General features: G+C 41.5%; 1 protein-coding gene across 3 annotated transcripts; it reads left to right on the top strand.

Moving 5' to 3' along the window:
- Nucleotides 1–867: 867 nt before the first annotated feature.
- On the top strand, nt 868–10,427 carry LOC109782642 (uncharacterized). Of its 3 annotated transcripts, none has more exons than XM_073498138.1 (12): nt 868–1,265; nt 2,614–4,840; nt 4,930–5,247; nt 5,327–5,426; nt 5,515–6,822; nt 6,902–7,091; nt 7,416–7,793; nt 7,884–7,997; nt 8,089–8,373; nt 8,444–8,506; nt 8,585–8,653; nt 10,036–10,427. In XM_073498138.1, the coding sequence occupies exons 9-12, from the start codon at nt 8,107–8,109 to the stop codon at nt 10,240–10,242; spliced, it is 606 nt and encodes a 201-aa protein (XP_073354239.1). In that variant the 5' UTR covers nt 868–1,265; nt 2,614–4,840; nt 4,930–5,247; nt 5,327–5,426; nt 5,515–6,822; nt 6,902–7,091; nt 7,416–7,793; nt 7,884–7,997; nt 8,089–8,106; the 3' UTR covers nt 10,243–10,427. The 3 variants fall into 2 exon arrangements, 2 of the variants coding, with proteins under 2 accessions (XP_073354239.1, XP_040246770.1); XM_040390836.3 differs by lacking the exons at nt 2,614–4,840; nt 4,930–5,247; nt 5,327–5,426 and having other exon boundaries at nt 1,132–1,265; nt 6,631–6,822.
- Nucleotides 10,428–11,554: the final 1,127 nt, after the last annotated feature.

An 11,554-nucleotide genomic window follows, 5' to 3' on the forward strand; every position in this document is an offset into this window, starting at 1 on the left:
CGCGGAGCTTGGGAGGTAGTCGAGGAGCGGATGCAGATTGTCGTCTGCATCGATGACATCTGAAAGACGGAATGTGTGCTAGGTTCATGGTTGAGTGGATGGCAAGTGTGGTTTCCTCCTTCGGCGTCTTAGTCGTGGTGGGGTGCCAGATCTTGAGTTCGATGGCGTGTCCGGGGTGTTGCCCCCGATCTGATTCGTTAAACGGCAATTACTTCACTTTTGGTGAGCCACTTTGGAGGTCCGCAAAGCTGTTTATCAGTGATGGAGCCGCGTTGAGCTCTAGTGAGGAGGTGACCCGTCATTCTTTTCTTCCGTGGCTGTTGTGGTCGTGCTGGAGGCAAGTGACAGAGTGTTGGTGTCCAGCTCAGAGATGTTCTGCTATCTTTTCAGTTTTGTCATGTCGATTTTTATGTGGCTTGTACTTTGATCTTTATGGTATGAATGAGACATGTATTACCATGCAAAAGAAAAAAAATGTAGGCAGTGGAACCAAATACAACACATCAATAGATCATCCAACGTATTATGATCATTTTTCGCAAAAAAAACAACCGAATTATGATCATACCAAGAATCGTGTATGTGCCATGTCAAAAAAAAGGAAGTGTGTATGTACCAAAACGAACTGTGAGAAATCTAAGAAAAAAAATAGTTTTTTAAAAACAAATGGCCCAAAAAATAAAAAGAACTATAAAGTTATTGTACTCCTATATGATTTAATATGTACTAATAATTAATTAATGACAAGTGAAAAAATTAAGTTCACTGCATGGTTCGAAACCAAAACCAACCAAGTTAGCCGAGCGTGCTATACCAAGTGGACATCAGACAAGTTGTGTTGTATAACTCCTTAGAAATTATCTATACAAGGCCGTCTCAAAGCGCCGTTGACCAGCCCTGCCGCTTACATCCCCTCTGTCCTGCCGCTCACATTCACCTCTATCTCAACGACGGTCGCCGCCTAGATGTGTCACTTGACTTGCCTCCGTCCTCCACTCCTCCTCCACTCTCGTCTTAGATTTGACCCCAAAGTCAAGCGGCAGGCAGTAGCAGCAGGTTCCCGTGCCGCCATGAGCTGGATGGGGAAGCGGGGGGTGGGTGGGGAGAGCCCGCACTGGCGGAGAAGACGGACCAGGACTGGCGGCCCCGGAGCTACCTCCACTACGTCGCCGCCGCGTCCAGTCCGACTCTGCCTCCTGCAAGCACGGCGACTTCTTCGACACTGTCTGGGCGGGCCACGACCTAACCACGCCCAATCTCTTCAGGTCAGTACAGTACAGTACAGTAGGCAATTTGGGATTTTTTTTCTGAAATTGAAATTGAGGAAATTTTGACACAAATAAATGTGGAGACTGAGTTGTTTGGTCAATTAGTTAATCAGCACGTACACCAGAGACAATTTGTTGCAACATTGACACGATTAGGTGATGTAGAGATAATGAGATATGCTCATGTTCTATTGCTACGCGAACCCTGATATGTGTACCGTGTTTTGCGTGGGATAATATAATTGAGTCCGTTGAATCCGTTGAGGAGGCCTCGTGGTTATCTATTTTTTTCACGTTTCTCGCGTAGTGGTTGGTGCCCACCTCGCAGCCGTGGACTCCTGTTACCGAACTATTTGGCGATCTGGCGCTGATTTCTTGGCGCGGCCAGCAAAAAATTCTCCCGCGCCGGCGCACCACGCACCAAATCAGGTCCTGAACTAACCGCCATAGTCTTCTGGTCCTCTTTGAAAACAAACACATCCTCGTTATCCAAACCAATCTAGCTCGAGGGGTGCCCGGCGTCCCTCTGCTTCCACTCCGACGGGTGGTCAGGGGTTCCTCTGCTTCCTCTGTGATGGCCGATCAATCGGCACGCGATGATCACAGTGGGGCACCACTGTATCATTCTCTTCTCCCTCCTCATTCCCCTCTCTCCTGGTCTCTGTCACACCCCCTTAAGTACTTTTCTTCCTTCCTGACTTGCGTGATTGTGCTGATTGTCCATTATTTCCACATTGCAATTTTCTTTTTGCACGATGCATCAGTATTGGTTTGTTGGCGGTTCATAATTTTAGGTTGGCAAGTTTTCTTGTTGTACGAGTTGATCTTGTTTTCTTTCTTTTCTTTCTATACTATGTTAGCCGTGAAGTAATTTTGTAAGAAACAGAGAGAATATTTGTAGAACCTTAAATCTAGGATTTAGCTGGTATTCTCACAAAAAGGTTATGTTTTATGTGTTTACTACAGTAGCAACTTTAAGGTGGTTTCACCTGTTTTTGGTACAACTCGCCTGGTGCTGCAGTACATAATTTATTTTTCAGTTAATTAAACTATGAATCTATCATATGTCTCCACTTTCTTTCTGATTCACATCACAATTAGATAGTATGCTACATGAAAAAGTAACTCATCTCCAACTAGTATGTGCTTCTGATGGCCATTAATAACCTGAACAGTTCCCTCAGTTTCTGGTTCAGAAAGTTGAAATAGGTATTAATAAACTTGCACATTAGTTAGCTTATTTGGATGGAGCTCCTAATGAGCATCTTGTTAGTTATGGCCAATGTAGGCCAAATATAGAATTGTTTGATTGATGTTCTCACTGTTACTATATAATTTTTTGTAGCAATGTAGATGTCGACCGTAGTTGGATGTACAAAGAGAGACGAGGGAAGTTGATCAGTGATGCTTGGCAACATGGAGTAGATAATTTTCTAGATCATGCATTCTCATTGCCCGATGCTGCCGTAGACGGGGAATCCCATTGTCCTTGCAGCAACTGCTTTTGCCGTCATAAGCGCACAAGGGATGTCATGACTAGACACTTGTGTAGCAATGGATTCATATTAGGATACGAGAGATGGACTAGCCATGGGGAGTCTGATGTACCTGAAAATGTAGAGCATGATAACGTGGGGGGTGGAGATAGAATGAATGACATGCTAGTTGATGCAATTGTTGCCGAAGGAGTTTCTAAAGGTGACGAGCCAACAAAAGCTGCCAAAAAATTCTATGAAATGTTGATGGAAGCCGATAAACCATTGCATGAGAAGACCACACAATCACGTCTATCCATTGTAGGAAGGCTAATGACTATTAAAACACAACATAACCTGTCAGAAGCTTGTTACAATGAGATGATGACTCTTATACATGACATTGTTGGGGACGATGTTGCAAAAGATCTCCCAGCAAACTTCCATAGGTCCAAGAAGCTTGTGCATAGTCTAGCAATGCCTTACGTCAAAATTCATGCATGCCCCAATAATTGTATGATTTACTATAAAGAGAATGAAAATAAAGAAAAATGCACTATCTGCAAAGAACCTAGATATGAGGAAACAACCGCAGGAAATAAATCTACGAAGATACCAAGAAAAGTTCTGCGCTATCTCCCAATTACTCCTAGGCTACAACGGTTGTACATGTCACAAAGCACTGCCAAGCACATGGACTATCACGCAAGGCCTCGTGACAGTGATGAAGTAATGGTTCACCCTTCTCATGGTGAAGCTTGGAAGGAGTTTAATAAGGAATTTAAAAAATTTGCTGAGGAAGTAAGGAATATAAGGCTATGTCTAGCGACTGACGGCTTCACACCTTTTGGTATTAAAGCAGCCTCCTACTCGTGTTGGCCAGTATTTGTTGTACCTTATAATCTTCCACCAGAAATGTGCATGAAGCAGAGTAACCTGATCCTTGCACTAGTTATTCCCGGTCCAGATCATCCAGGAAAGAACCTAAACGTTTTTATGCAGCCTCTAGTTGACAAACTTGATGATTTGTGGAGAAATGGTGTAGAAACTTATGATAGTTATCGAAAGCAAAATTTCACCTTAAAGGCAGCTTTGCTTTGGACTATTCATGACTTTCCAGCTTATGGATTAGTAGCATGCTGGAGCACCCATGGAAAGCTTGCTTGCCCTATATGTGGATCTGACATAAAGACATTCTCATTGAAGAATGGCAGAAAGCCATGCTGGTTTGACTGCCACAGGAGATTCCTTCCCACTAACCATGCATTTCGTAGGAGTGTGAAATGTTTCCGCAGGAAAAAAACAGTTCTAAATCCTCCACCAAAGCCCTTGTCCGGAGAAGAGGTGTATGAACAACTCAAAAGTCTTGTTCATGATGAAACTGGCAAGAGTAAATTTGAGGGGTTTGGGAAGGAGCACAATTGGATCGCTATAAGTGGTTTGTGGCAACTAGAGTATTTTCAGAAATTGCTGCTTCGCCATAACATTGATGTAATGCACAATGAGAAAAATGTATCTGAGGCTATTCTGAACACATGCCTTGATATTCCTGACAAAACCAAGGATAACAACAAAGCACGCCTTGATGTTGCTTTATATTGTGATCGACCAAAGCTACACCTGAACAAGAATTCAAAGGGTGTGTGGAAGAAACCTAGAGCGAAATATTGTGTCAGCAAGGACGATAAAATGACCATCCTTAAGTGGTTTAAAGAAGTGAAGTTTTCTGATGGGTTTGCTGCTAATTTGAGTAAAACTGTGAACTTACATCAAAAAAAAATGTATTGGGCTGAAAAGCCATGACTACCACATCATCATGGAGCGCCTCCTCCTAGTTGCCCTACGAGGCTTCATCCCAGAACCTGAATGGAAGGTCATAGCAGAGCTAAGTTTTTTGTATCGGCAATTGTGTGCCAAAGAAATTGCTCCTAAACGGATGCGTGAACTTGAGGAGGAGGTTCCTGTTCTATTATGCAAGCTTGAGAAAATGTTCCCACCAGGCTTCTTCAATGTAATGCAACACCTGATAGTGCATCTCCCATATGAGGCAAGGGTTGGCGGGCCTGTGGCATATCGTTGGATGTATGTTTTTGAGAGGTATGCTAAACTATATACCTTTAATATGTACATCGTGTTTTAATCTATTTATGTCTTGTATCACTGAAACTTATAATAATTTGTTATAGGGCAATGCACTATCTTCGTTTAAAAGTGCGAAACAAGGCAAGAGTGGAGGGTTCAATCTTTGAAGCTTGTATTGTACAGGAGATCACAAATTGTGTTTCTCTGTACTTCAGTGATCACGTTCGCACTATATGGAAGAAGAATCCTCGATATAATAACGGAGGAACACGCGTGCAGAATGATGGGTGTACCTTAGATGTATTTCAGCATGAAGGAAACCTACATGGAAGGGCAATTGCCCGAGAACTATCACGTGAAGAGTTGAATGCAGCAAGGTTGTACATTTTGATCAACTGCTCTGCTGTTGACAGATTTCGAGAGTAAGTGATGAATAATTTGCAATTTTAGTATTGTAGTGTGCAAGATGTTCAGATGTTTATAGTCATCGTGTATTTGCAGAGAATTTGAGGATGAAAAATATGCGATGCATCCCAATTTGACATCGGAGGGCCTTGATCAAATGATGGCATCAGAATTTGTGGAATGGTTCGAGATTGCTGTAAGAAAATTTTAATTAGCCTTATATATGCTCTCCATTCAACTACTACTATGTTTAATAATCCAAGTATTTTTCCACTTCATTGTAGTGCAAACGAGATCATAATTCTGATGAGGACTTGTGGAATTTAGCTAATGGATGCAGCTCTAGAGCCTATTCCTATAGCTCCTATGACGTGAATGGCTTTCGCTTTAGATCAGAGGTATCTGAGAAAAAACATAGAAGGTTGAAAACAGTGAACACAGGAGTTTGTTTGTCTTCCTTCATCTCAGAGACTCAACATCTTGAGTACTATGGTGTCATTGAGGAAATAATCAAATTGTCCTTCACAGCTGGTAGAAAAATTGAGATGGTACTCTTCAAATGTCGTTGGTTTGATCCTATAAAAGGTGTGAAGCCAAATGCAAAATTAGGTTTGGTGGAGATCCAGTGGTCTTCAAGGCTTCGTAATTTTGAACCATTTGCCATGGCTCACCAAGCTACACAAGCTTATTACTTGAAGTATGCATCCTCGAGGAGAGATCTTCGTGATTGGAGGGTTGTGTACACGATTCAGCCAAGCAGCAGCTTGAGTAACCTTGATGACTGTGCAAATGACCCATCTACTACAGATGAATATTTCCAAGAAGTTAGTCAGCTGGGTAGTTTTTCTGTAGATGTTGGCAAATTTGTTGATGAGTCTGCTGAGCCAAGAAAGGAGTCAGATGATGTGATGCTTGATCCCTCTGAAATTGAAATAATAGAAAATCAAGACTTTAATGATGAGGGAGAAGAATCTTCACAAGATGATTTGGAAGAGAGTACCGATGAGGAAGAAGATTTACCACAAGAGGGAGGAGAAGAAGAGACATATGGGACCGAAGATGAGGATGATGCGATAGAGCATGACTCGGAATATGACGATGATGATTACTAAACATTTATAGCTTTTGCACTTGTCATTTTGTTTCTTGGTACCAATAAATATTATATAGTGACACAACTAGTGAATAATATAGTATGTTTACTATTGGTAGTAATACATATTGTATAGTGATTTAGTGACACTACTATTGAACAAATATACCATGGTTGATAGTATTTCCAGTTTAGCTGTTACATAACATTTCATGTCCTTTTTTTCTTCTACTTGCATGCCTTTTGTTATCATTTACTCATTATTTTTATGTAACTAATAAGCATGCATTTGCCACTATGTAAACAGGATGGGCCGCTTGAATCATAGGCGTTTCTCAGTGCCTAGGCTGGACAGGTCTTCTTCTAGTGTCTCCATAGGAAAGAATGGATCAACTCAGTCAACTACACAGGCTAAAAAAGCTAGAACACCAAGAACTAGGACTTCAGCCGGTCTCAGACTAGAGGAAATTGACCGACCTCTTATAGTTCCCAAAGGCGTGTAAGTATTAAATATTCCAACTGCTTTACTTGTTGGAGCAATATTCATGTGCTAACAATCTTTGATCATGTGTTAACAGGTTATGGGAAAGGCACCCATACACCGCTCGTGATCCATCATAGGTGCAAGGTGCCTTAGTGCGGCAGATGTATCCACCGCCAATTGGTCCAAAAAATGACCAGAAACCAGTATTGTGTTGGGAGGACTACAAGTGGTCCCCTGGCCCAGAAGTAAGATCAGCAGCTTCCAAAATTGTGGAAGAATTTTGGGTAAGTATATGCGCGCGCACACACACACACACACTATATATATATGCATTGTTTCTATAAATAATTTGAGAATTTTTAATCAGTTCTATGGTTACTAGTACGTACTTATAATTCTAAAACAGAGGTGACCATATTATATTTAGAAATAAGAATTCTAAAACTGGTGGATGGGTGGTAGTTACAATTCTTTGTTTTGGTCACAAACATGAAAAAACTACTTGGTTTATCTATGAAGTGTTGGAAGCTTTGATTTTTTTGTGCGTATGCTCACTTTCACAAATGCACAAGTAACTAACAAAAATATTTTGGGATGGTTTTTGGCAGTGGCGTTTCAAGTGTGACCCATTGGAGCAAGAGAAGGCAGATGGTGTTTTGGAGGAGAACTTGACTAGGAAAGTGAAGCAGATGCTACATGAGGAAAAGGCGGCAGCCATCAAAAGATTAATGAAGAAGGGACAATTGCCTGCACAACTAACAGAAGTGGATGAGAACGGTAACCGTTGGCCAACTAAGGAAGCTTTAATTTCTGCAAAGAAAGTTGACTTTGGTACCGATGTTGGTTGGCGTCTACTATGTGAGCATTGGAGTGGGGCTGAATTTAGAGGGTTATCCTTAAGAAACAAAAGGAACAAACTTGCTAATGGGGATACAGTCTTCCATTGCAGCGGTGCGAGAAATGCTGTCGCCACACGTCAATTCCTGGTACTCTATCTTCGTCAAGCATCTTTCTGCTTATGTTTAATAGGAAAGTTTCATTTACATTGGATGATGTTTCACACTCTTGAAATGCAGACACTCAAAACAGGGAAAGACCCTGGAATTTCCGGTGCTTGACTTCACACGCACAATTTGCATCGAGGGACCGACGAAGAGAAGATTTGCAGTCAAAGGACTGCCGATCGTTGGGTTAGCGAAATCTTGCGACTTAGCTCATTTTAACCATCATGACAACTATTTGCACAACACTTTAGTTTACATTAATTTTTTATTTGAAAAGGACGATTTTGATAAGGCAATGAAAAATGCTCATGGAGAAAATTGGGAAGAGGAGCACCCAGATTTAGATGGACAAATCATCTATGAGGCAGCAGGTAGAATGCCACATGGCAGGCTGGGAATTGCTAATGAGTTATTTAGCAAAGCAGAGAAGGCGAAGTTTAAGTCTAAAAGGGTGATGGCCTCACAACCGGTGCGGTCTGCTAGGGAGGACCGTCTAGAAAGAGAGAACAAACATTTGAAGCGGGAGAACAAGCGTCTTCGAGGCATTGAGCTTGTTGTGCAGGTAATCTTTCCTTCTCTTATAAATTGGAGTCTGAGTGGATAGGATTGTGCTGACATGCTGATGCTTATAGTCATTGGCTGAGAAAGGGGGAGTGGACTTTGATGGCATAATGCAATCAGCTGCGGCTGACTTGGTAAGTTTAACCCATCTCGATGGTAGGCTTGCAATAATGGAACTATTAAGTGATGTGTCTTCTGTGTATGATACACAGTCTACATCAGATTCGGAAGGCGGAATTCGTAGGGGACGAGGTGATGTGCATCAAAGCGAACCTGAAAAGGTTAGTTCATTGTCATCGTGCCTGCAAGTATGCGGATGATCTCCCCCTTGTTCCACCGATTTTGTTTTCTCTTTGCACATTAGCACATTTAGACGATATCAAGAAAGAATTTGTGTGTGCAAGTTAGGTGCAGGATTATGGGTCATGGATAGTAGTAGTAGAGACAGCAGATCCTTCATTGTTTTAATTGCAGATTTGTGAAAATAAATGCATGGTTAACTATATGGGCACATTCCTCTAAAGGATTATAGCACCTAAGTGAAATGACTGCTAATGCATATAAATACTTGATGGTTGATAGAACAAGTTTATCTGCACATATATGAAAAAAATGCAGTGAAGACCACCCTTGATAGCCTACAATTGCCATGGTTGTTTCTCTGTACATATGCCTTGTTTGCTTGTTTCTCTGTACATATGCCTTGTTTGCGTGCATATCTAAATTTGCTCTCATTTCTTATGCGCAAAACTAGATAAACAGAAGCATGTAAATTCGAAAATCATCAATAGGCAAACATATGACAATATGAACAATAGTTTCTTTGTACTTCATGTAGAATATATTCAGGTCGCAGGGAAAGAATTAGTACACAGGAAAGACTTTAGCTAACCATCCCGAATATTTTTCTTAGGAGTACTCTTCCTTTTTACCTAAGCATGGTTGGACCATGTTTGCTGAACCCTCTGTACAGACGCATTTCAATTAGAATACTCTTCCTTGGGACACATGCAGCTAGTATATGCTTTTGATTGTTGTTTCAAACAAGATCACATGCACATCTGTACAAATGTACTTTACAACTTGAGCTAAACTGACGCTTGCTATCTCTTAAAGATCAGCCATACATGCTCATGATCATTCTAAATTGCTAGTTTCAGGATTCCAATTAGCTCTATGCTAGGTACTGTATGTGAAGTATAAGAACAAAAATCCTGTAATAAATATTTATGTGCAGTATAATCTATAACATTGTTGGTGTAAATTTTATGTGGGCTTTTGCCATTAAATTATTTGAATGGAAATTTATATTGACCTTTGAATATGTCATTCTTAATTAGTTATATGCTCGAACTAGCCAATAGTGTTCTCTTAGTTTACTTGTTCGGCTGTGTCATGAGACTGCAAAATCTAAACACTGCTGATAGTTGGGTTGCCGATAGATATCCACTGTACTTGGACAGTCCCTCCTGCTGATTCATGTTTCCTGTGAAAATCTCATGTGAAGGATCAAAAGGAAAATCGGCAATCATATTGTTAGATAGTCATACTATTAAATAGCAGCTAGCAGCTTACCTGTCAATTAGGAAAAATATGTTTCGTCCCTGTAGGTCACTTGAATTTTAGCTAAATTATACTGACAACTAGTTTTATCATTACTTAGGGAATGGGAAGCAGGACTGGAGGCAGTACCAGTCATGGACATGATGATGAGGATGACTACTATGGCAGCGAGGGAGATGATGACTATGGCGAGGGTGGTCTATATGGTTATGAGCAGTATGATTACTATGGTGGTGAGGGATATAATAATGACTATGAAGATGAGGAATATAATGAGTATGGCAATCATAATGATGATTGGCCATAAAAGTCTAGTGATCTTCCAGTCATGCCAAAATCAAGTTATGTTAGATGTTTGAAATACTTTATCTTATGGACCAACTTGTCTTAGTGGACAATTTATCTTCGCAAAATGTGACCTATCTCAGTTATTATTTTGTTCTGAATTCGACATTTGATACTTATGGTTAATGCCATCTGGATTCAACTCAATACCTTGTGCTTGTGTGTGTGAGATCTATTTGAAATGCCAATATTCTGAAATATTGCTATTGTACGTGTAAACACCCCTCGGTGAAAGCAATATATGAGGGGTGAGTAATGCCCTAAGGTGGCACAAATGTTTCGGTTACACAGTATGCCATTGGGGACTTTAGACCGTTAGTGAATTCATAAATTGACGGTGTTTGCTCACCCCTCGACTAATAGGTCTCCTGAAGGGTTGTATGCACCGTCGGCCATCTAACTAGCTGACGGTTTGGTTCTCCGCATGGGTATAACTAAGTCCTATGGGTCGAATGTACCGTCGACTATTATGAAAACCGAGGAGAATCAATAACCGTCGGACAATAAATGCCCGACCAAGAACCGTCGGATATAAATGTTGTCGGGCTAAGGTGAGCCAACAGGTCACAATAACATGCCCGACGGCTCACCGTCGGCTTTCTACCGTAGGTGACAAAATTACCCGACCGTACCGTCGGCCATTACTCTAATGGCCGACGAAGCAAGGCCGACGGGAGATGGCCGACAGTGTACCGTCGGTTTTAGTAATAGTTGACGGTGATAAAAAATATCCGACGGTGATTGGACCCTCGGTTATAATGAAATATCTAGTAGTGGAGAGAGAGAGAGAGAGAGAGAGAGATATCAAACACATAGCTACTGGTACAAACCCTCAGCCCCGAGGGTGAACTACTCCCTCCTCATCATGGAGACCGCCAGGATGATGAAGATGGCCTCCGGTAATGATTTCCCCCTCCGGTAGAGTGCCGAAAAAGGGCTCTAGATTGGATTGTGGAGGTACAGAAGCTTGCGGCTGCGGAGTCCAAGTTCTAGTGTTATTTTCTAGGGGTTTCTCTGTTTATAGGATTTTTTGGCATCGGTTTCACGCTGAGATGGGCCACGAGGTGCCCACTACCCACCAGCCCACCACTTTGATCCCTGGCGAGCCCTGATAGGTAGTGGCCACCTGTGGCTCTTCTGGTCCTCCCACAAAGCTTCGGGGGTCTCTTTTGTTCCAAAAAAATGTCAAATTTTTTGCTGCATTTGGACTTCATTTGATATGGATTTTCTGGAAAACAAAAAATAAGCAAAAAATAGCAACTGGCACTGGGCAC

Source organism: Aegilops tauschii, chromosome 5 (genome assembly GCF_002575655.3).
Source record: "Aegilops tauschii subsp. strangulata cultivar AL8/78 chromosome 5, Aet v6.0, whole genome shotgun sequence".
NCBI lineage: Eukaryota > Viridiplantae > Streptophyta > Magnoliopsida > Poales > Poaceae > Aegilops > Aegilops tauschii.

What these genes read in the sequence shown, in the direction of transcription:
- LOC109782642 (XM_073498138.1), top strand. Translation starts at nt 8,107, where the DNA reads ATGAAAAATGCTCATGGAGAAAATTGGGAAGAGGAGCACCCAGATTTA. An exon ending in GCATTGAGCTTGTTGTGCAG is followed by an intron (nt 8,374 to 8,443) that starts GTAATCTTTCCT and finishes TGATGCTTATAG; the next exon opens with TCATTGGCTGAGAAAGGGGG. An exon ending in AATCAGCTGCGGCTGACTTG is followed by an intron (nt 8,507 to 8,584) that starts GTAAGTTTAACC and finishes TATGATACACAG; the next exon opens with TCTACATCAGATTCGGAAGG.